This window comes from Heliangelus exortis, chromosome 21 (genome assembly GCF_036169615.1).
Source record: "Heliangelus exortis chromosome 21, bHelExo1.hap1, whole genome shotgun sequence".
NCBI classification, from domain to species: domain Eukaryota; kingdom Metazoa; phylum Chordata; class Aves; order Apodiformes; family Trochilidae; genus Heliangelus; species Heliangelus exortis.
This window is the reverse complement of record NC_092442.1, coordinates 9075137-9090891: the sequence shown is the minus strand read 5'-3', so window position 1 is coordinate 9090891 and position 15755 is coordinate 9075137. Positions and strand designations below refer to the sequence as shown.

General features: G+C 41.6%; 1 protein-coding gene across 5 annotated transcripts in view; it reads right to left on the bottom strand.

Moving 5' to 3' along the window:
• The window catches only part of USP32 (ubiquitin specific peptidase 32), a 54813-nt gene extending 40510 nt beyond the window's left edge, over positions 1 to 14303 (bottom strand). For 4 of the 5 annotated variants that reach the window (XM_071765673.1, XM_071765674.1, XM_071765676.1 and 1 more), the window contains exon 1: positions 14150 to 14303. In XM_071765673.1, the coding sequence (XP_071621774.1) occupies positions 14150 to 14207 (58 nt within the window). In that variant the 5' untranslated portion in view covers positions 14208 to 14303. Of the gene's footprint in view, positions 1 to 594; positions 674 to 14149 lie in introns of those variants that run through there. The other variant, XM_071765675.1, reaches the window with a different exon arrangement.
• Between the last annotated feature and the right edge of the window lie 1452 nt (positions 14304 to 15755).

The window sequence follows — 15755 nt, the reverse complement described above, 5'->3', positions numbered from 1 at the left end:
CTAATTTTAATCCTAGTCAACACTGAAACAGATTAGTGACTTCATTTAACAGTTATGTGTAAAGCCAGAAACTGGGTCAGGTTTCTTCTAAAATTTTATTATGGGTACATTTGACCAGGAAAAAAAATAAAACCATCAGTGTAACTAAGAAATAAACCTAAAATGTGAACAAAAGATCCCTGGTGCTATCAATTTACATGGATTTGACAAAGACCTCCTCGAGTTCCCACCATCACATCTTGTTCTAGTGAAACAAGCATATTTTATATGGCAGAAGAATACTGGTGTAATATAACCTGGCTTCTATGGTGTTTCAATTTCACTATTTCATACTGACATCTGTCAATGGAATCACTTTCTCAGGGTCTTCACATGTGATGCTTTTTTTCTTAGGCAAACCAATTAAGTTTTCTTCCAAGATTTTCCCCAGCTAACTGGAAACAGACTTTTTGATCCAATATTTACAACCTGAAGCGATATTTTCCACACTCCCCAGCTCTTCTGAATTAGGGAAACAGGAAGCAAAATGAAGATGCTGCAAAGAAAGTGACCCTTGGGTCACAGCCTTCCCTCCAAACATGTGCAAGAAATTACCAGGAGTGCTGGAAATCAGAAGGATGCTTCACCTCCTCTCCCTCCACACTTCTCATGCACAGTGTAGTGACAGCAAATTTTCAGCCAACAGGAACAACTCCCTGCCATATGTTTAATGAGTAAAAGCTTGGGATTGCTATAGGACATAAAAAATGGAAGATATTGGCTTCAATATTTTGGCAAGGCAAAGCAAACAACCTAGACCCTAGACAAAATCTAGCAACCATTCTTCGAGGAAAAAAATTTATTGTCTTTTTTTTTATCTGCATAAGCACACACACACTTTATTAAACAGACTCCTTTCTGGTTTTTTCTCCCCCTCCATTAATTTCTTTGAACTCCTCACCTGTTAATCCAATCTGCTCTGTGGTCATTTGGCACAAATTTTATTTACAAACGAAGCATTAACTAACCAGATGCTTACAGCTTTACAGATACTACAATGGACTTTCAAATCAAACATTTTCAGGAGACAACTGCCAACAAACACCTAAGAAAAGGCCATTCCCAAGCTGCTGTCATTAGACAGGCACTACACTACCAGATGCCACTCTTGCTGTGTTCATAACCTGACAGTGAAAAATACAACATGTAAGACTTCCTAAAATGCATTTGTGGCCACCAGCACAGCAAAAATCATCTCTGTGTTGCTCCTACCAATAACTGGTAGCACAACCCCCATTTTATGGCAGAGAAAGCAGTTTCATTGGAACTGCACACCCAACCTTTACCTCTCAAGACTACAGCAGCTAACTTCTTACTGTGAGGTTCTTATTGAAAAATAATAAAGACATTTTCATTAGTCAGATACTGTATTCTAATTCTTAAAATTGTATTCACCTACTTCCAAAACCCACCACTGAAAAAAGTGGGGTTTTTCCACGAAAGGAAAATGACTGTCACTCTGTGTAGGCAACTTTCAAGAGCACAAAGCTCCTGTCTGCTACCTTGGCTGGATGGTTTCCAATAAAGTTAAAGACAGTTTAACAGAAGATTAGTGCTGCTTCCAGCTCTCCAGGGAATATTCAAGCTCCAATTTGTTTAATAAAGTTTAAATGAAACCATGCAACCTCAGCTAAAAATGTCACTGCAACTTACAGTAATTGTAACAAACCTTCAGCTCACTCAACTGCTGAGGATATTTTTAGTTTAACAGTGTTACTTAAACTTAAGGCTGTTTATATGGGTTTAGGATTCTGCTATTTTTTTAAGCTCACGTCTATCCAGGCAATGATTTGTGTGGGGCCTTTCAAAACAATCCCATGCTGGAAACCACTGCTTTCATTCCATGTATTTATTGCCAAGTCATGGTGGAGTTTTTAGAATAAAACTGTGTTTGAAGCTCAAACTATGCAAGGCTGAATGCCCAGACTTCAGGTTCATTTTGCCATCCTCATAACCAACTTCTCTCCCCACCTTCCAGCATGTGGCTGCTCTCCAATGTCCTTGCAGAGAAGTCTAAAGATTTACAGACTACACCAAAATTTATGGGCAAACACTGGTGCTGAAGACACAACAGCTCACACCTGAATGTTAAGCCTTACAAGAAACAATATTCATTGTAAAGGAGGTTTGTCTACAGGTTAAAAGAAGTGGTAAGTCAGGCTTAATGGATTCCTCACAGCTTACATAACATCATTACTATATACCTTCCCTATGGCATGTGCAATGGGAGTGAGTAAATGCATTTTAAATTCCTATTTATCAGGAAAGTCAGGCAAACCACAAAAAATACCTTCCTTTACAATGCTGCTTCCCCCACCCTTCAGAACCCAAGCAGGCATACATAAAAATGCAGTGGTCATACAGATGAGATAAAATGCAGCTTTCAAAAAGCATACAATAAGTACAAAAGCAGAGCATTTGAACCCTTAATACTGCCTGAAATATTCAGGCAAGAGCTACTTAACCTCTCCATGTCTTAGTCTCAACACTACTATACTACTACACTACTACACTCCAATGAATACAAATTCTAGTCTACACCAGGCAGATGCTGGATAAAGATTTAAGATACTACATGCTACTGCTAAGGAGCTGCTTTAACCAGAGGAAAGAAGAGAAGCCCAATATTTAACTGGGGGGAGGTGGAGTTGATCTGCAATGTCTGCTGTGAACTAACAGCCACAAGCACCATCGATAACAAACCAGACACAGAAGCAAGGCACAAATCTGTTTTCTTTCTCTGGAAAGAGGAGAGGAGAGCAGTGACTGCTGAAAACAAATCACTGATTTGGTACCTCCATCTATACCAGATTCACAGAAGTAACACACACATCATCACTTCCATTAGTATGGGCAGCAGAAAGAAGCATGAAAAACACGACAGAATCTTTGTTTCAAAAGCTTAAAATTCTTCATTCATGTGGCTACATGAAACAAAATTATCCCCCTCAAAAAAAGGCAAATATAGGTAAAAGACCATAATGTAAAGAATGCTGAAAATCACAGCAGGAGACAAATTATTGAACTAGCAGGAAGAAAAAACAAGAGAGGATAAAAAGTTCAGTTAAGGTGAAGGGTCAAGAAACTTTGAGCTCATCTGACTGAAGTATCTTTAAACGTATGGAGTCGTTGGTACTTTTCCCCATAACTGGAAGCATCAGAATGCCCACAGTACTCTACGAAAACACACACAAAATCTGAATTTCCAACATCACTATTGGATGCAAAACAGTTTGCTATGCCAGTGCTCCAAGAACAACAGCAAAAAAGCCCTGCAGATCTCAAGCATACAGAGCAAGCAATAATTTGCAACCATCAGCAAAACACCACATTTATTCTTTACTAAAAATAACCAAACCTGAATTTTAATAAAACAGACAACTTGATCATCCTTCAGAAAGCAAACAAAATTCACCTAACTCAAGCCCCTTCTGACTTCCAGCTCAGGTTTTAATAATTCTAATATTTTGATTTTAAAGTGACAATTTTACAGGTTCAATATCAAACTCACAGAGCATACAATTCTCTAACCAGACAATTATCTTCCCTGTAATCACTTGCTCAATATTTCCCACAGGAATCTTCATCCTAGTTATACATGGAAATTTTATTACTTTTTTCATTAGTCTTTATTTTGACTTAATGGCTGCGGTTATGAAGTTGTCAAGAACCAAAGCAATTACTAAAAAGCTTCAAAGAGGTAAAAATTGCAAGTGAAGAGAAAACATGTTTGGGAAGATCCCCAAATAGAAAGAACACACTGCAGAATACAATTGAGATAAATGAACCAGCTATGACTCAAAAGACAACCTCCACACCCACTCACCCCTGCCAGAAAGGAATCCACTTGAGAATATTTCAGGGGAAAACAGACAAAAAAATTAATCCACTCTTAGGGAATCTTTCCTAACTAGATTATCAAAAATGGCAGTACTCAAATCATAGAGTGCATCTCACTAATGGTTAAACTTCTGATGACATTTACCAATATTTACGGAATTTACGAGCAACACAGTTTCGATTATAAAAAAATAATAATCAGATTATTCAATCCAGTTGTATTTTTTTGCTCCTACTTATTCTTTGCTTTTTGGTAGCAGTAGCTGATCCTGGTTCATAAAGCTTTCCTTGGTTCTATTAGACCAAACCATAATGCATATCAAAGGTTTAACATCTTGTGTGCAGAGAGCGGAAGATTTTGTTATTACAATAGGATTTGCCAATTTTCTGTAACATGAATACTTAGCATTTATGTGACGCTTTTAATCTTCAAAGAGCTTACTATCTCCCCATTACCACCCTCAAAAAGAATGCCATTAAGTATTATTAGCCTGTTTTATCCATCTGTAAAGTATCTCCACCAGGGCACACACACGGTCACACTGCTGTTTGGATTAGGTTTGCTTCCAGCAAAGCTCATCAGGACAGGTTCTGTGACAACCCTCCCCAACGGAGCAGTGTGGGGAGGGATTGCTACATAATAGCCCCAGCAGTGAAATAATCCTTCCACCACCTGAGCACTCGAATCTTATTGGCTGTATTTTATATCCTCAGGAATTAAAGGAGCCTACTTTTATATGTTTACCAATCCAATCCTGCAAGCCGGGGAAGACACCTGAAAGAAGCTGAAAATTCAGAAATCTCTGCAGTTGGTTGAAGTAACTTCCACCATGCTTACAGCTGCAAACTGAAGTAAAATAGGCTGCAATAGGACAAAAGTAATTGGTGTTATCAATTAAAGAACTGATCACCTCGTCCTCACTGACTGAACCAGGCCACTTCTAGCCCTGATCAATCACAGGGCACACAGCCCCTTGCCAGAGCACTCATCCTTCCTTCCAAGATGAGGTGTTGCTACCCTTCTAGAGGCCCTGAGGAAATAAATAGTGAGGCTGGGGAAGGGAAAACACACTCAGCTAGCTGATCAGCACAGCTTGAGTATGGATGTTAGGGTTCCTTTACTTATATTTATGGCCCCTTCCTCCTTTAGCCTATCTACAGTGCCTACTCCTTGTGTAAAGAACAGGATTATTTACACAACACATTTGCACAACTATTCCTTCAGCAAGGTGATTAGAAGTCAACCCCGAAGTGCAGGTAACACACAAAAAATGGGGAATTTGTTAGTGACAGAAAGATTGATTATACTTCTTTAGGAAAAGAAAAGGGACGTTGTTAGCAGCCAGATTGGAAAACAGGGATCAGAAAGTTCTTAGATTGCTTTTCCACTGATAACCATCTTCATTAACATCCTCACAAAGTACACAGCAGACCATGATGCTGCTTCTTAAAGCAATGCTGCCTCACCTATGCCAAGTGCAAATCCACCTTTGTAATTTCTTCACTGAAATTCAGGCTTTAAGCATATGACATTGTCAGGGAAAACATGGCAAAAATCATCTTGACAACTCTAGGAAATTTCCAGTGCAGGATAAGATTTTGTTTCTGGATAACACCTAACAACTAGAAAGATGGATGGAAAGGAAGTGCTTCTTCAGCCCAAAATAGATTAATGATGCCATATTCAAGTTCATTTTTAGAACTAATTTAATCTGCAAAACTGAAGTTCTCATAATTACTGTCCCAATACTTTCAGTTCTTTTTCTCTGCATCTACAGAATTATTAAATCTGGCACTTCATGTTCTGCTTAGGTTTCTGAGTTTCTTCCACATTTTTTTCATTCAAGGTTTTAGAATTTTAAAAGAACAATTTTCCAAATGTTCTGCATGCAGTAAAATTGCTCACTTAAAACAGCTGTCAAAAAACCTCCAAATAAACAGCTAAATCAGTCTTATGATCATCTACATTGTTCCACTGAGACAGTAGAATAAACCTGTTCAAGTACTTCTGTTCAAGACTTGCTGCCAAAGCACTCTGCCACAGGACAAAACCTGAGCAATTCCATTATTGCCATAAATTGAGATAAGGAAGATCAACTCAAAACACAAAAGAAACAAAGGCATACATTCTCTATTAAATACTTAACATGAATTAAATTGTATGAGTGGATGACAAGTGGAAGACTAGCTTGAAAAAGGCAGATACAGTGTGAATAAAAAACACAGCCTGTGAGGAAGAATTCAAAAGGGCTTGTAGTAGGTTTTATTTTTAAAGGATGGAGAATACATTTCTATGCAGAATGCCAATTATCTCTTATTTTGGGCTGCTGACATCACCTCTCAGAACTTCCAGGTCCAATTGAGACTCTAAACTAGGCAAAGAAAGTTTCAAAGGATTTTGAACATCACAGGATGTCCCCTCCTCTGAAAAGGACTACAAAACCCTCACTTCTCAGAGGTGTTAAAAATCATTACATAAAAAAGAAATGCTAAGTATTGTTACACATCTAAGCTGAAAACACTGAAGCTATATAGGCACAGTCACCACTAACAAAATACCACAACCCTGAAGAAATCACAAAAGAGGACGTGCATTAGGATTTTGCTACATTTTAGGCAGAGTATTTTTATTCCAGTAAGTGCTAACAATAAGGTAGTATTCAAAGTTTTGTGAATTAGGCTCATTGAAACTCTTAGGAAGAATCTACCTTAATGGATTCTTCTTCCACATTCATCTTTGCCCAAAGGCTTCATTGTCTCATTATGTAAATGACCTTTTCATATGAAAATTAAATGTTACAAGATGTTTTCTGTAGTTCTTCAATACTTCAAATATCAAATGGATATTCACAGTAATTCAGATAAAGTATAATTTAAAGAAAAGGCAACTGCTTCAAGCAATATAACAAATGAAGAAATAACTTGTTTTAAAAATACTTCAAAATTTAAAAAGTCTTATTTAGAATTAGCCTCCAGATCTTTCTTTCCTATAGTGAAACTTACACTAGGAAATCACCTTACCCTGCAAGGCTCCACCAAAACATCTCTTGGTGCACTCCCAGTCCCTCCCAGTCAGCAGTACTGCAGCTCTCAACCCAAGCACCTAACCTGCCCCAGTCACACTCAGCTGGATGCACAGCTCCCTGCTGAGCAGATCTTGAAAATTAATAACTACTGTTAAATAACTCAACTAAGTATCTCTGATTTAAGCAGTCCTTGAAATAATGTCAGTGAATAGAAACAATTCTGGTGTTTGAAAACGTAACACTTGTTCTGCCCCTCCTGCATTTCTTTTTCTGTATGCTTACTGTATTTTTAATTTCTTTTCAGATGAAAAAAGAGCAGGATCGTTTTGAAAATAATTAGTAGCTAAGTCATACAGATGCCATGACAAGAGCTCAAGGACATACAACTCATTAGACATACCTGGAAGTCCCCATGTACCAAATTACTTAGAACGAATTAATGAATTCACAACCTAACCAAAAATATGCTCGATTTTCAGAAGATACTCTGACATTTTCTAAATGACAGATATTAGCAACGTGTTTTCTTCAAATACAGAAAAATCATAATCAGTCCTATCACAAAGAAGCAGCTGTACAATAATCTTTATTTCTAGAATTAAACAGACATATCATGCCTCACCTAATCACCTCACTTGCTAATGCTGTGTTTTTTGTCACTAAGCTTGTCATCCCTCCACAGGCTCATTTTTTTAATGTGATTTCATTTTTCTGAGTACTAAAGAACTGAATGCCTTATTTTATAAAATCAGATAGCAGGCTGGCTTCCCTTTAAGCAGAAGAAAGGGGATGAGGGCTGCTTTACTTATTTCTCCCACAGTGCCAGGAGCCAGAAAGCCTGATAGTGTTACAGGTCAAGTACAACAGGACTGAAGTAGCCCCCTCTTGAGTTTGGTTTTTTTTCTTTCCTTTCACATTTCATTAGAGATGCTTCACATAATTTTGAAAAGCTTCCCAGTTTCTATTTTTGTCTTGGTTTATTTTCTCTGTAGGACACTGACAAGCAGACTCAGGACCCTGACGTTGTATTTCACAAAAACAAAGCTTTACAAAATTCAAGATGAACAGCAATATTTCATAGACTCTATCAGGTTGGGAAGTATTTCAGGAGGTCACCTGGTTTAACCTTGCACTTGGAACTGGGTCAGCACTCAAGACAAGACTGCAGAGGGCTTTGTCCAGGCAGGTCTTGAACATCTCTAAGTTGGAAAGTTTAACAACTTTCTCTGGGTGTGTGTATTTAAAAATTAAAACAAAAAAAAAAAGCACCTGCTATTAGAGGCATAAAAATTACAAACTTGTTAGAGAGAGGTTACCACGAACATAGCTGATTTCATTGATTAAAATACATGGAATAAAGCAGAACAAGAAGAGAGTTACATGAGCTATGAGATGTATAGGCATATAATCTATAAAACAAGTAAGTATTTCAAGTATTCAGTTTTAGTCTACATCAATATAAGAAAATACATTCAGTACCTAATAGCCTCATTGCATACTGCTAGCTTATATCCAGATATTTAACCAAATGAGGATTTGTTCAGCTTATCCTTTAACTTCAAGCCACCATGGCTGGAATGATATTATCTATTTACTCTTATTTGGCAGCTTTCCTGACCACTTTCATTTCACTCTCTACTACCATGCTGACAGGACAAAAATACATCTAATATTGAGAGCCTACTTTTATTTAGAGACACAATTCACCTGTCAAAAGTGAAAAAGTCAGAGGACTCCCAACATTTACTGAATCTCAAGGTTTTAACGGCCTTTTGCTTCAAGATGTTCAACTGTTTCTTGTTTATGAAACATCTTTGTTCTTAAATCCTCTTCTATTAGATTTGCACTCTGTGCACATCCAAAATTTTTACACTTACTCACCAAGTTACTGCAATGCTTGGTACAGCTAGACCTAAGAATCACTAAAAAGCCACTAAAGAATACACGACCAGCTCCCTCAGAACCACAGCACTCACAGAAGCCTAAGCAGCAATGTCTTCCTCTAAACTCTAAGTTTTCAATTGGTATTTTATAAAGAACTTCTAAAGGCCACAAAAGGCACCTCAGGAAAGGAAACTTACTGTCAGTTGACTTTAGTTCACTACACAAATGTTCCTCATTTCCAGTAGGAAATAACTTGGGCAGTTATAAGGAAGAAGAGGTTGAAAACCACCGACTCCACTTCTCTAAACTTGGAAACTGAAGTAAAAGAAGAGAAAGTGGTCACTGCAGCTCAGCAGGTGAAGAATTAGAGAGGAAACCTCTCTTCTAACAGGAGCCTCTTCATCAATCAGTCTGTGGAAGCTTCAGTAGAATTCCCCAAGTCACTTGTGCAGTGTCGTACATGTTCAGCAGAGACTACTGAGGTATCCTCCCAAAACAAGCATCAGAACTGAATGCCAAAGTTGTGAAATAATTACTGCTCTGTGAATCTGAGCAGCTACTTGCAGCTCTACAGATTTATAAACAGGAAGTGTGAAGCTATGCATTCATACCTGCTTTAATCATATGACAGAGCCCTAGAGCCATCAAATACTGGCTGACATCACAAGTCGTGCTGTATAATCTAGACTGCCTCAACACTGGATGCTATTCATTCTGATAGCTAAAAAAAAAAAAGAAAAAAAAGGCATCTAAGCATTCTCATCACATGCATCTGAAAACTCCAAGCTCCTTAAGCAGAAGGAAAAGCCCTAGAAAACAAGATATCCTGAAGAACTTCCACCTATGGTGTCCTAGCACTGTCTGTCAAGTATGAGAGAAAGGGAAGTAGAACAATTGCCTTTGAGGCACATGGAAAGAACAGAATAAACCACTAAAATGGTTCCCTGATCATTTTTTCCTAAAAACACATCTGGGATTTAAAATGTTCATGGTCTAGAATACTAAAAAGGCAGTTTTTTATGGGCTCGAGGGCAAAGCCCATGGGTTTTTTCATGAGGCTGAGATGAAGACAACCTCAAACAGAACACCAGGTATTCACACAAGTTTTCCATCATCCCTTTGTCAGATTTATTACATCTGCACGCTCGAGGATGTTAATGATCAGACACCAGCTATATATGCCTTGATTTAAATAAAACAAATGTAGCTATTTTTCAAATTCAATAAAGACACAAAAGGTCATTAGCAAGATTTATCCTCTGCCCATCACATACCATCAGTCATTACTGCAAAGCATACTAACCAACCTTTTTGTGAATTAAAGCAGGTTTTCCTGGCTTTGACAGGCTTGTTATTCTCCAACGGGCAGCACCTTTGAGATGCACAAACAGGGAAGAAAACCATCTGCAAAAATTACTATTTCATGACCTCCCCAGAGGGAAATACTGTGAAATTGATACACCTGCAAGTTTTGCCTCAGTATTAGCTGGCGTTTTGATTTCATGCACAGTTTTGACTGGCAGCACTTTTTTTATTTCCTTTCTGCTCTTTTTCACTCAGAAATCTCTGTGTGCAAAACAAAGCAGAATGAAATGGGTCTATCAGCAGCACTCATTTCTCCACACAGCACACTCACTGACCACACTGACATTTGGCAGTTCCCTTTTCTTCCATCCCAGCATACGGGCAACAAAAATTTTACCTTGCTTTAAGCAGAAAGAAAACCCCACCTTCCCCTCTGGCACAAATTTGACAGATTTGATTATTCACTGACATTTCTTTTGTTTCAGTGGTTACCTGACTGAGTATTTAGCATACATAAACTGAAAATGGCCTGAGCATGACCTGCTCTAAGCAGCAAGCATGACCTGCTCTAAGCAGCATTCACAGAAACTTTGACTATAGATTGTATAATTTCAGATTTCAACTACCTGCATAAATTTATGCTCAGTCTGCAATTACATTTTAAAAGTTACATAAAACAAGGATGTTAACAGTCACTGGAAAACAGTCCTTCAGGATGGGAAATAAATTGGCCACCAATACCACGTAGCTCCCTCTTTCCTGGGGAATCCTAATTAAAATATTCTGTACAGAAAACAGCACAGTGCAGGAGCTGCTGTGCTGGGGTTAAGATAACAGTAATAGAAAGTTCTTTATTAAAATTTTTATTGGCCCAAAACCAGCCCTTTTAGGAACTGGGTGTCAAGGCTGCCAGCAGAACAAGTAAAAGATAAGGCAGGCTTTAGAGTGCTGGCTCCTTGGCATGAGGCAAGGCCTAAGAGTGGGCAATCCTCAGGAAGAACAAGCATCCTGACTGCCTGATGAAGAGGAGGGTGGCAGAGGAGTCAGGAATCCCAGGCACACATCAGGGAAGGCACCAAAGCATAGAGGGATACTGAGCTAAGGGAGCCTGCCTGACTTTTGGCACTGCCCTAGGGAGAAAATTACTGCTGTTAGAGTTTGGGAAAAAAAAAAAAAAAAAAAAAAAAAAAGCAAAAGAATTTAAGAGCAACATTACCAGTTTATGCCATAACAATCTCAGTTTGATAAAATAACCAATAAGCTCATGGAATGAAGCACATGTTTTACTTGACTTATAATGACCTTTCCTATAATGTCCATGAATTTCACCTCCTCACAGAGAAGTCATCCTCAGGAGGTCTGCGTGGTGAGGAAGAGCTCTCACCAGAACCCATCCCTTTTCCACAGCAAGAGGCAAAGTAGTGCCTCTGGCTACTATAAATAAGATAACCATAATGTGGCAATATTCATAACAACAGAAGAGAGGCCTGAAATAGCATCCCTTGCTTTTCACTCCCAAACTACACAACCAGACTGGATTTTACAGGGCCAGGAGGATAAAAGGGAGACCAACAAGGCACAGAGGTGGACACAAAACAACTTCATCGTGTCCATCCACATGGCCACATCATCCACGGTGCAGCCTGTGCCAGTGAGCATAAAAAAATTAAACTGCAGTACTATCTCATGTCCAAGGGTGAAAAAGGCCATTAACACTGGACTGCTCTCACATTTTCACCCCCTTGAACAGAAGTTACATTTTAGCTACAGCTATTTATATTGTGAGCCTTTAACCACAAAAACTCTCCTCACCCTCACAACCTTTGCTTACTCCCCAAATGAAATTGCAGTAAATAAAAGCACAGCCATTCACAGCTGAAAAGTCAGCCCTATTTTGCTGAAGCTTACAGAACCAGCAGCACTCATTGCATTTGTCCAGATATTCTGGGCTGACAATGAAATTAGTGCCTCAAAAATATGCTCACACCATTCTGAATGATTACTACTTCTACATTAATAGCTAACTACTTACTACTGACTGTAACCACTCCACAGAAAGAATTGACAGTTTAAGAATTTGTACAATATAAAATTTCCTTGTAATTTACTGACCAGGACACAGTGTCAGAGAAAGCAGATCTAACTGGGCATAAATATACTTTGCTTTCTCTTTTTAATGTTTATCCATTAGTGCTGTTTGCATCCACAGAAATGCCACAAGTAGCAGCATGGTTCTGTGCAAGTAAGAACGGCCTAACAAACAGTGTTTTGATAACTATCCTGTTTTATACATACAATGGTTCACTGGCTAAGTAAACAACATAGTTATTTAGCAAAACACCAATTTATAGTAGAGAGCTTAAAACAACCTTTCTGTTCTCCCACAGAAAAACAGTGTTAAATGCCTCATACGGATAGAATAACATCAAAGAAAAATATTATTTACCGCACAAGAAATAATTTTAAATAACTTCTAAAAAAATCAAACTTATTTCTCTGTCATGTAAGCTTCAAATTAGGAAACATCCAGATCAACTTCCTGGTTTTGAAGCAGTATATGAGTTTAAATCTAAATTTAAAATGCAAAACAGTTGGTTTTTCCTATTTATGAACTTCAGAATATACATCTTGACCAAGTAAATGTATTTTTCACCAAGAAGCTAATTTCAAAGGCTTCCTGTTATACTCAAATTCAAACTTCTACCAAGCTACATTTGACTCTAGCTCCTCTAAAAACATCTACACCACTGCTTTCACTAAAAGCAGAATTCTTCAAGGCTCTTAGGTTTAAAATTTGTAATGAAAGTGAGTTTGTTTGAAACGTATTTGTTCCTTCTGCTTGACAGTATGTTGCTCCATCTCCTATTTGACATGTCATCCTTCAATGACTCCACTGTAGAAAAAAAAACTCAGCAGAGATCCCCTTGCACATAAATTTGTTTCTCCTTCAATTAACACTCAGTGCCTCCTCACAGTTTCCCCTTACCAGTCATTACAAGCTTCTCAGGTGTAAGCAGAAATAAAAAAGGCAGCCACGTATTGGTTGGAGCTTATGAATCTCATCCATGCTTCAAGTGTCAAACAGGTGAACTGCTTGAACTATCTCTACCACATCACATGAATCCACAATTATGAAAAACTATCTTCCCTGCAAACCATTCACAGGCGAAAATTACTGTCCCTCTTTGTCCTTGGACTTGGATATCAGGTCCAGAGCAAGGTAGCTGACAGGGTGCAGCTTGCCTGTCGCCTTGGAGCCCTGCAGCTGCGAGCATTTTCGCTTGTTTATGTTTTGCCTTGGCTAGTTCCTCTTTAAATTCTCCACGAGAAATCTAGAAACCGGCTAAAGCAGCGACACAGACACATTAAACCAAGGAAGCTACGTTCATCTTTCATCCTAGCGATGGAGATGCTTGTTCCCTATCACAAGCAAACATGAGGAGCCGGCGGGGACGGGAGAGCCGGGAGCTGCCGGGCAGCGCGGGGCGAGGAGCGGGTCCTGTCACAGCAGCATCTTCCCAGCGCTGTTTTCCAGGAGAACCGGCAAAGGAGCGAGAAGCCAAAGGCGAGGCCGAAGGCCGGGAGGGTCTGGCGGTACCACCAGCCCTGCGGCTGCTGCCCCTGGCCCGGGCTGAGAGGCGGCGGGACGGCCCCGCCGAGAGCCACCGGCCCCGGGTGCCATGGGGGGGAGGCGGCGGGGAGAGGAGATGCACCCCGCAGGCCCCATTATTGAGGGAGGGGAGAGAAATAAATCAATAAACACGGGAAGGAGGGGAGAAGGGGGGAGGAAGAGAGGAAGGGGGCGGGGAAGGAGCCTGAGGTAGAGAAACGGCGCAAGTGCCTCCGCGCCGGGGTCTGTCATGGTGGTGCGCGGAGCCGCCAGACACCGCCCGTTGACAGGAGCAGCGCGGGGGCCTCCCCTCCCGCCTCACACCCCCACCCCGCCCCGCAGGCCCTCGGCGCTCCGCTCCCCACCCCCCCCCCCACCCCCTCCCTTCCTTCCCTTCCACCACCACCACCACCACCACCCCACACACACAACTCCACCCTTTTACCTCTTCGCAGGGCCTCGTCGTAGCTGAGGAAGCCGATGCGGGACTCCTTAGCGCCCATGATGCCGCTCAGTCCATGGCCTCCCCCGCCGGCCGGCTGGGCGCCGCGGAGCCCGGGCTGTGCCTCTGGCGACTGCGGGGGAGCAGCAGAGGGCGGGAGGGGGGGGTTGGGGGTGGGGGGGGGGCGGGGCGGGCAGCGCCGGACGGGGGGAGGAGGCGGCCGCGCGCCCTCCCCGCCGCCGCCTCCATGGCGGGGTCACGTGAAGCGGCCCGCCCAGCCCGCCGCGTCACGTGATACCGGGGAGGGGGAGGAAAGGGGCTGTTCCCCTGGTGTGCGCTCCCCCCCCGCCCCCCTCGGCTCCTCCCTCCTAACGGAGTCGGGGAAGGCCGGGGGGGGGTTAGGGGGGGGTGTGGGAAGGTTGGGGGAAGAGCGCCCCGCGTCACGTGACGCCACCCCACCCCTTCTCCTCCTTTCCCGCCCAGCTGCCCGCGCGCGGTTCGGTCGCTTCTCTCCTCAGGAGCTGCTCGGGATTAGGGGGGAGGGAAGCGGCTGACAGGATCCCCCCGGGATCCTGCCTCTCCCTGGGGAGAAGGGACAACGGCAATACCCGAGAGAGGCGTCTCGGGGTGCCCTCCTGGTCTTCCCCCGAGGTTAGAGCTCAGCCCTGAGGGCTTCGCAGCCTGGGACTTGAGAAACTGTCAGCGCTTTCCCCTCAGGTGGGCACGGGAGAGGTGAGAACGGGAGAAATGGCCTCTACCCCCCCTCCGGCAGCCCGCTGGGTCTGTAGGCTCTGCCTAAGCCTCTCAGCCCCCCTCATACCTCCCAGAGGATCGGGGCTTTCCTCAGAAAGTCCTCTAAGGAGAAGTACGGGGTGACAGGAGGAAGTTCCGGTGCCATTAAAATGTCCTTTCGGTGCCTGGAACAGAAACACGGGCTGAATGGTAAAAGGATCAGAAATACCTCTGGCCTTTGCTGTTTCTTTAGCATGTTTGCTTTTAGTATTCAGCCCAGTGCTTATAGACAAAGGGGAGGATTTCCCAAATGGCTTTGTTACAACATTATGCCTGGTAACATAGCCTGAGTCACTCCCGAGCAGAAAATAAGGAGTTTGAAAGAAAACATTGATTTCCAGCGGCAGCTCGTTCCAAGGATTGTTTCTGCACAGAAACAAGGCCCGTGAAAACAGCAAGTCCCAAGTCACTGCCCTCAGTTACGGGTGCTGTACAGAATAATCCTACCACATCAGAGCCAGAGAAAGGTCAAGCTGAAGTTACTCTCACGCTGATGTAAGTTCATGCTTAGGTATTTTTATAGCAAACATTCCAAACAAATTTCATATCTGATATGCAAAGCCAGGAATGCTGCTTACAGAGAAGCTGCTAGCTTGAAGGCCAAATTTCTCCTCATGTAACACCACTAAAGTGCAAAGATACTACAAATTAATTAAGCTTTTTAAATCCTCCTTGTATTTTTTGTTCTACCATCATCACAGAGGACCTCTTGCCTCTCTGGAATATAGACTATAGGGGTGAGGATGGAGCTTAAGTGCTTTTTAAAAACACAAATGAAATTGTTGGGCACATACTTGACCCACCAGCCACTTGTTAG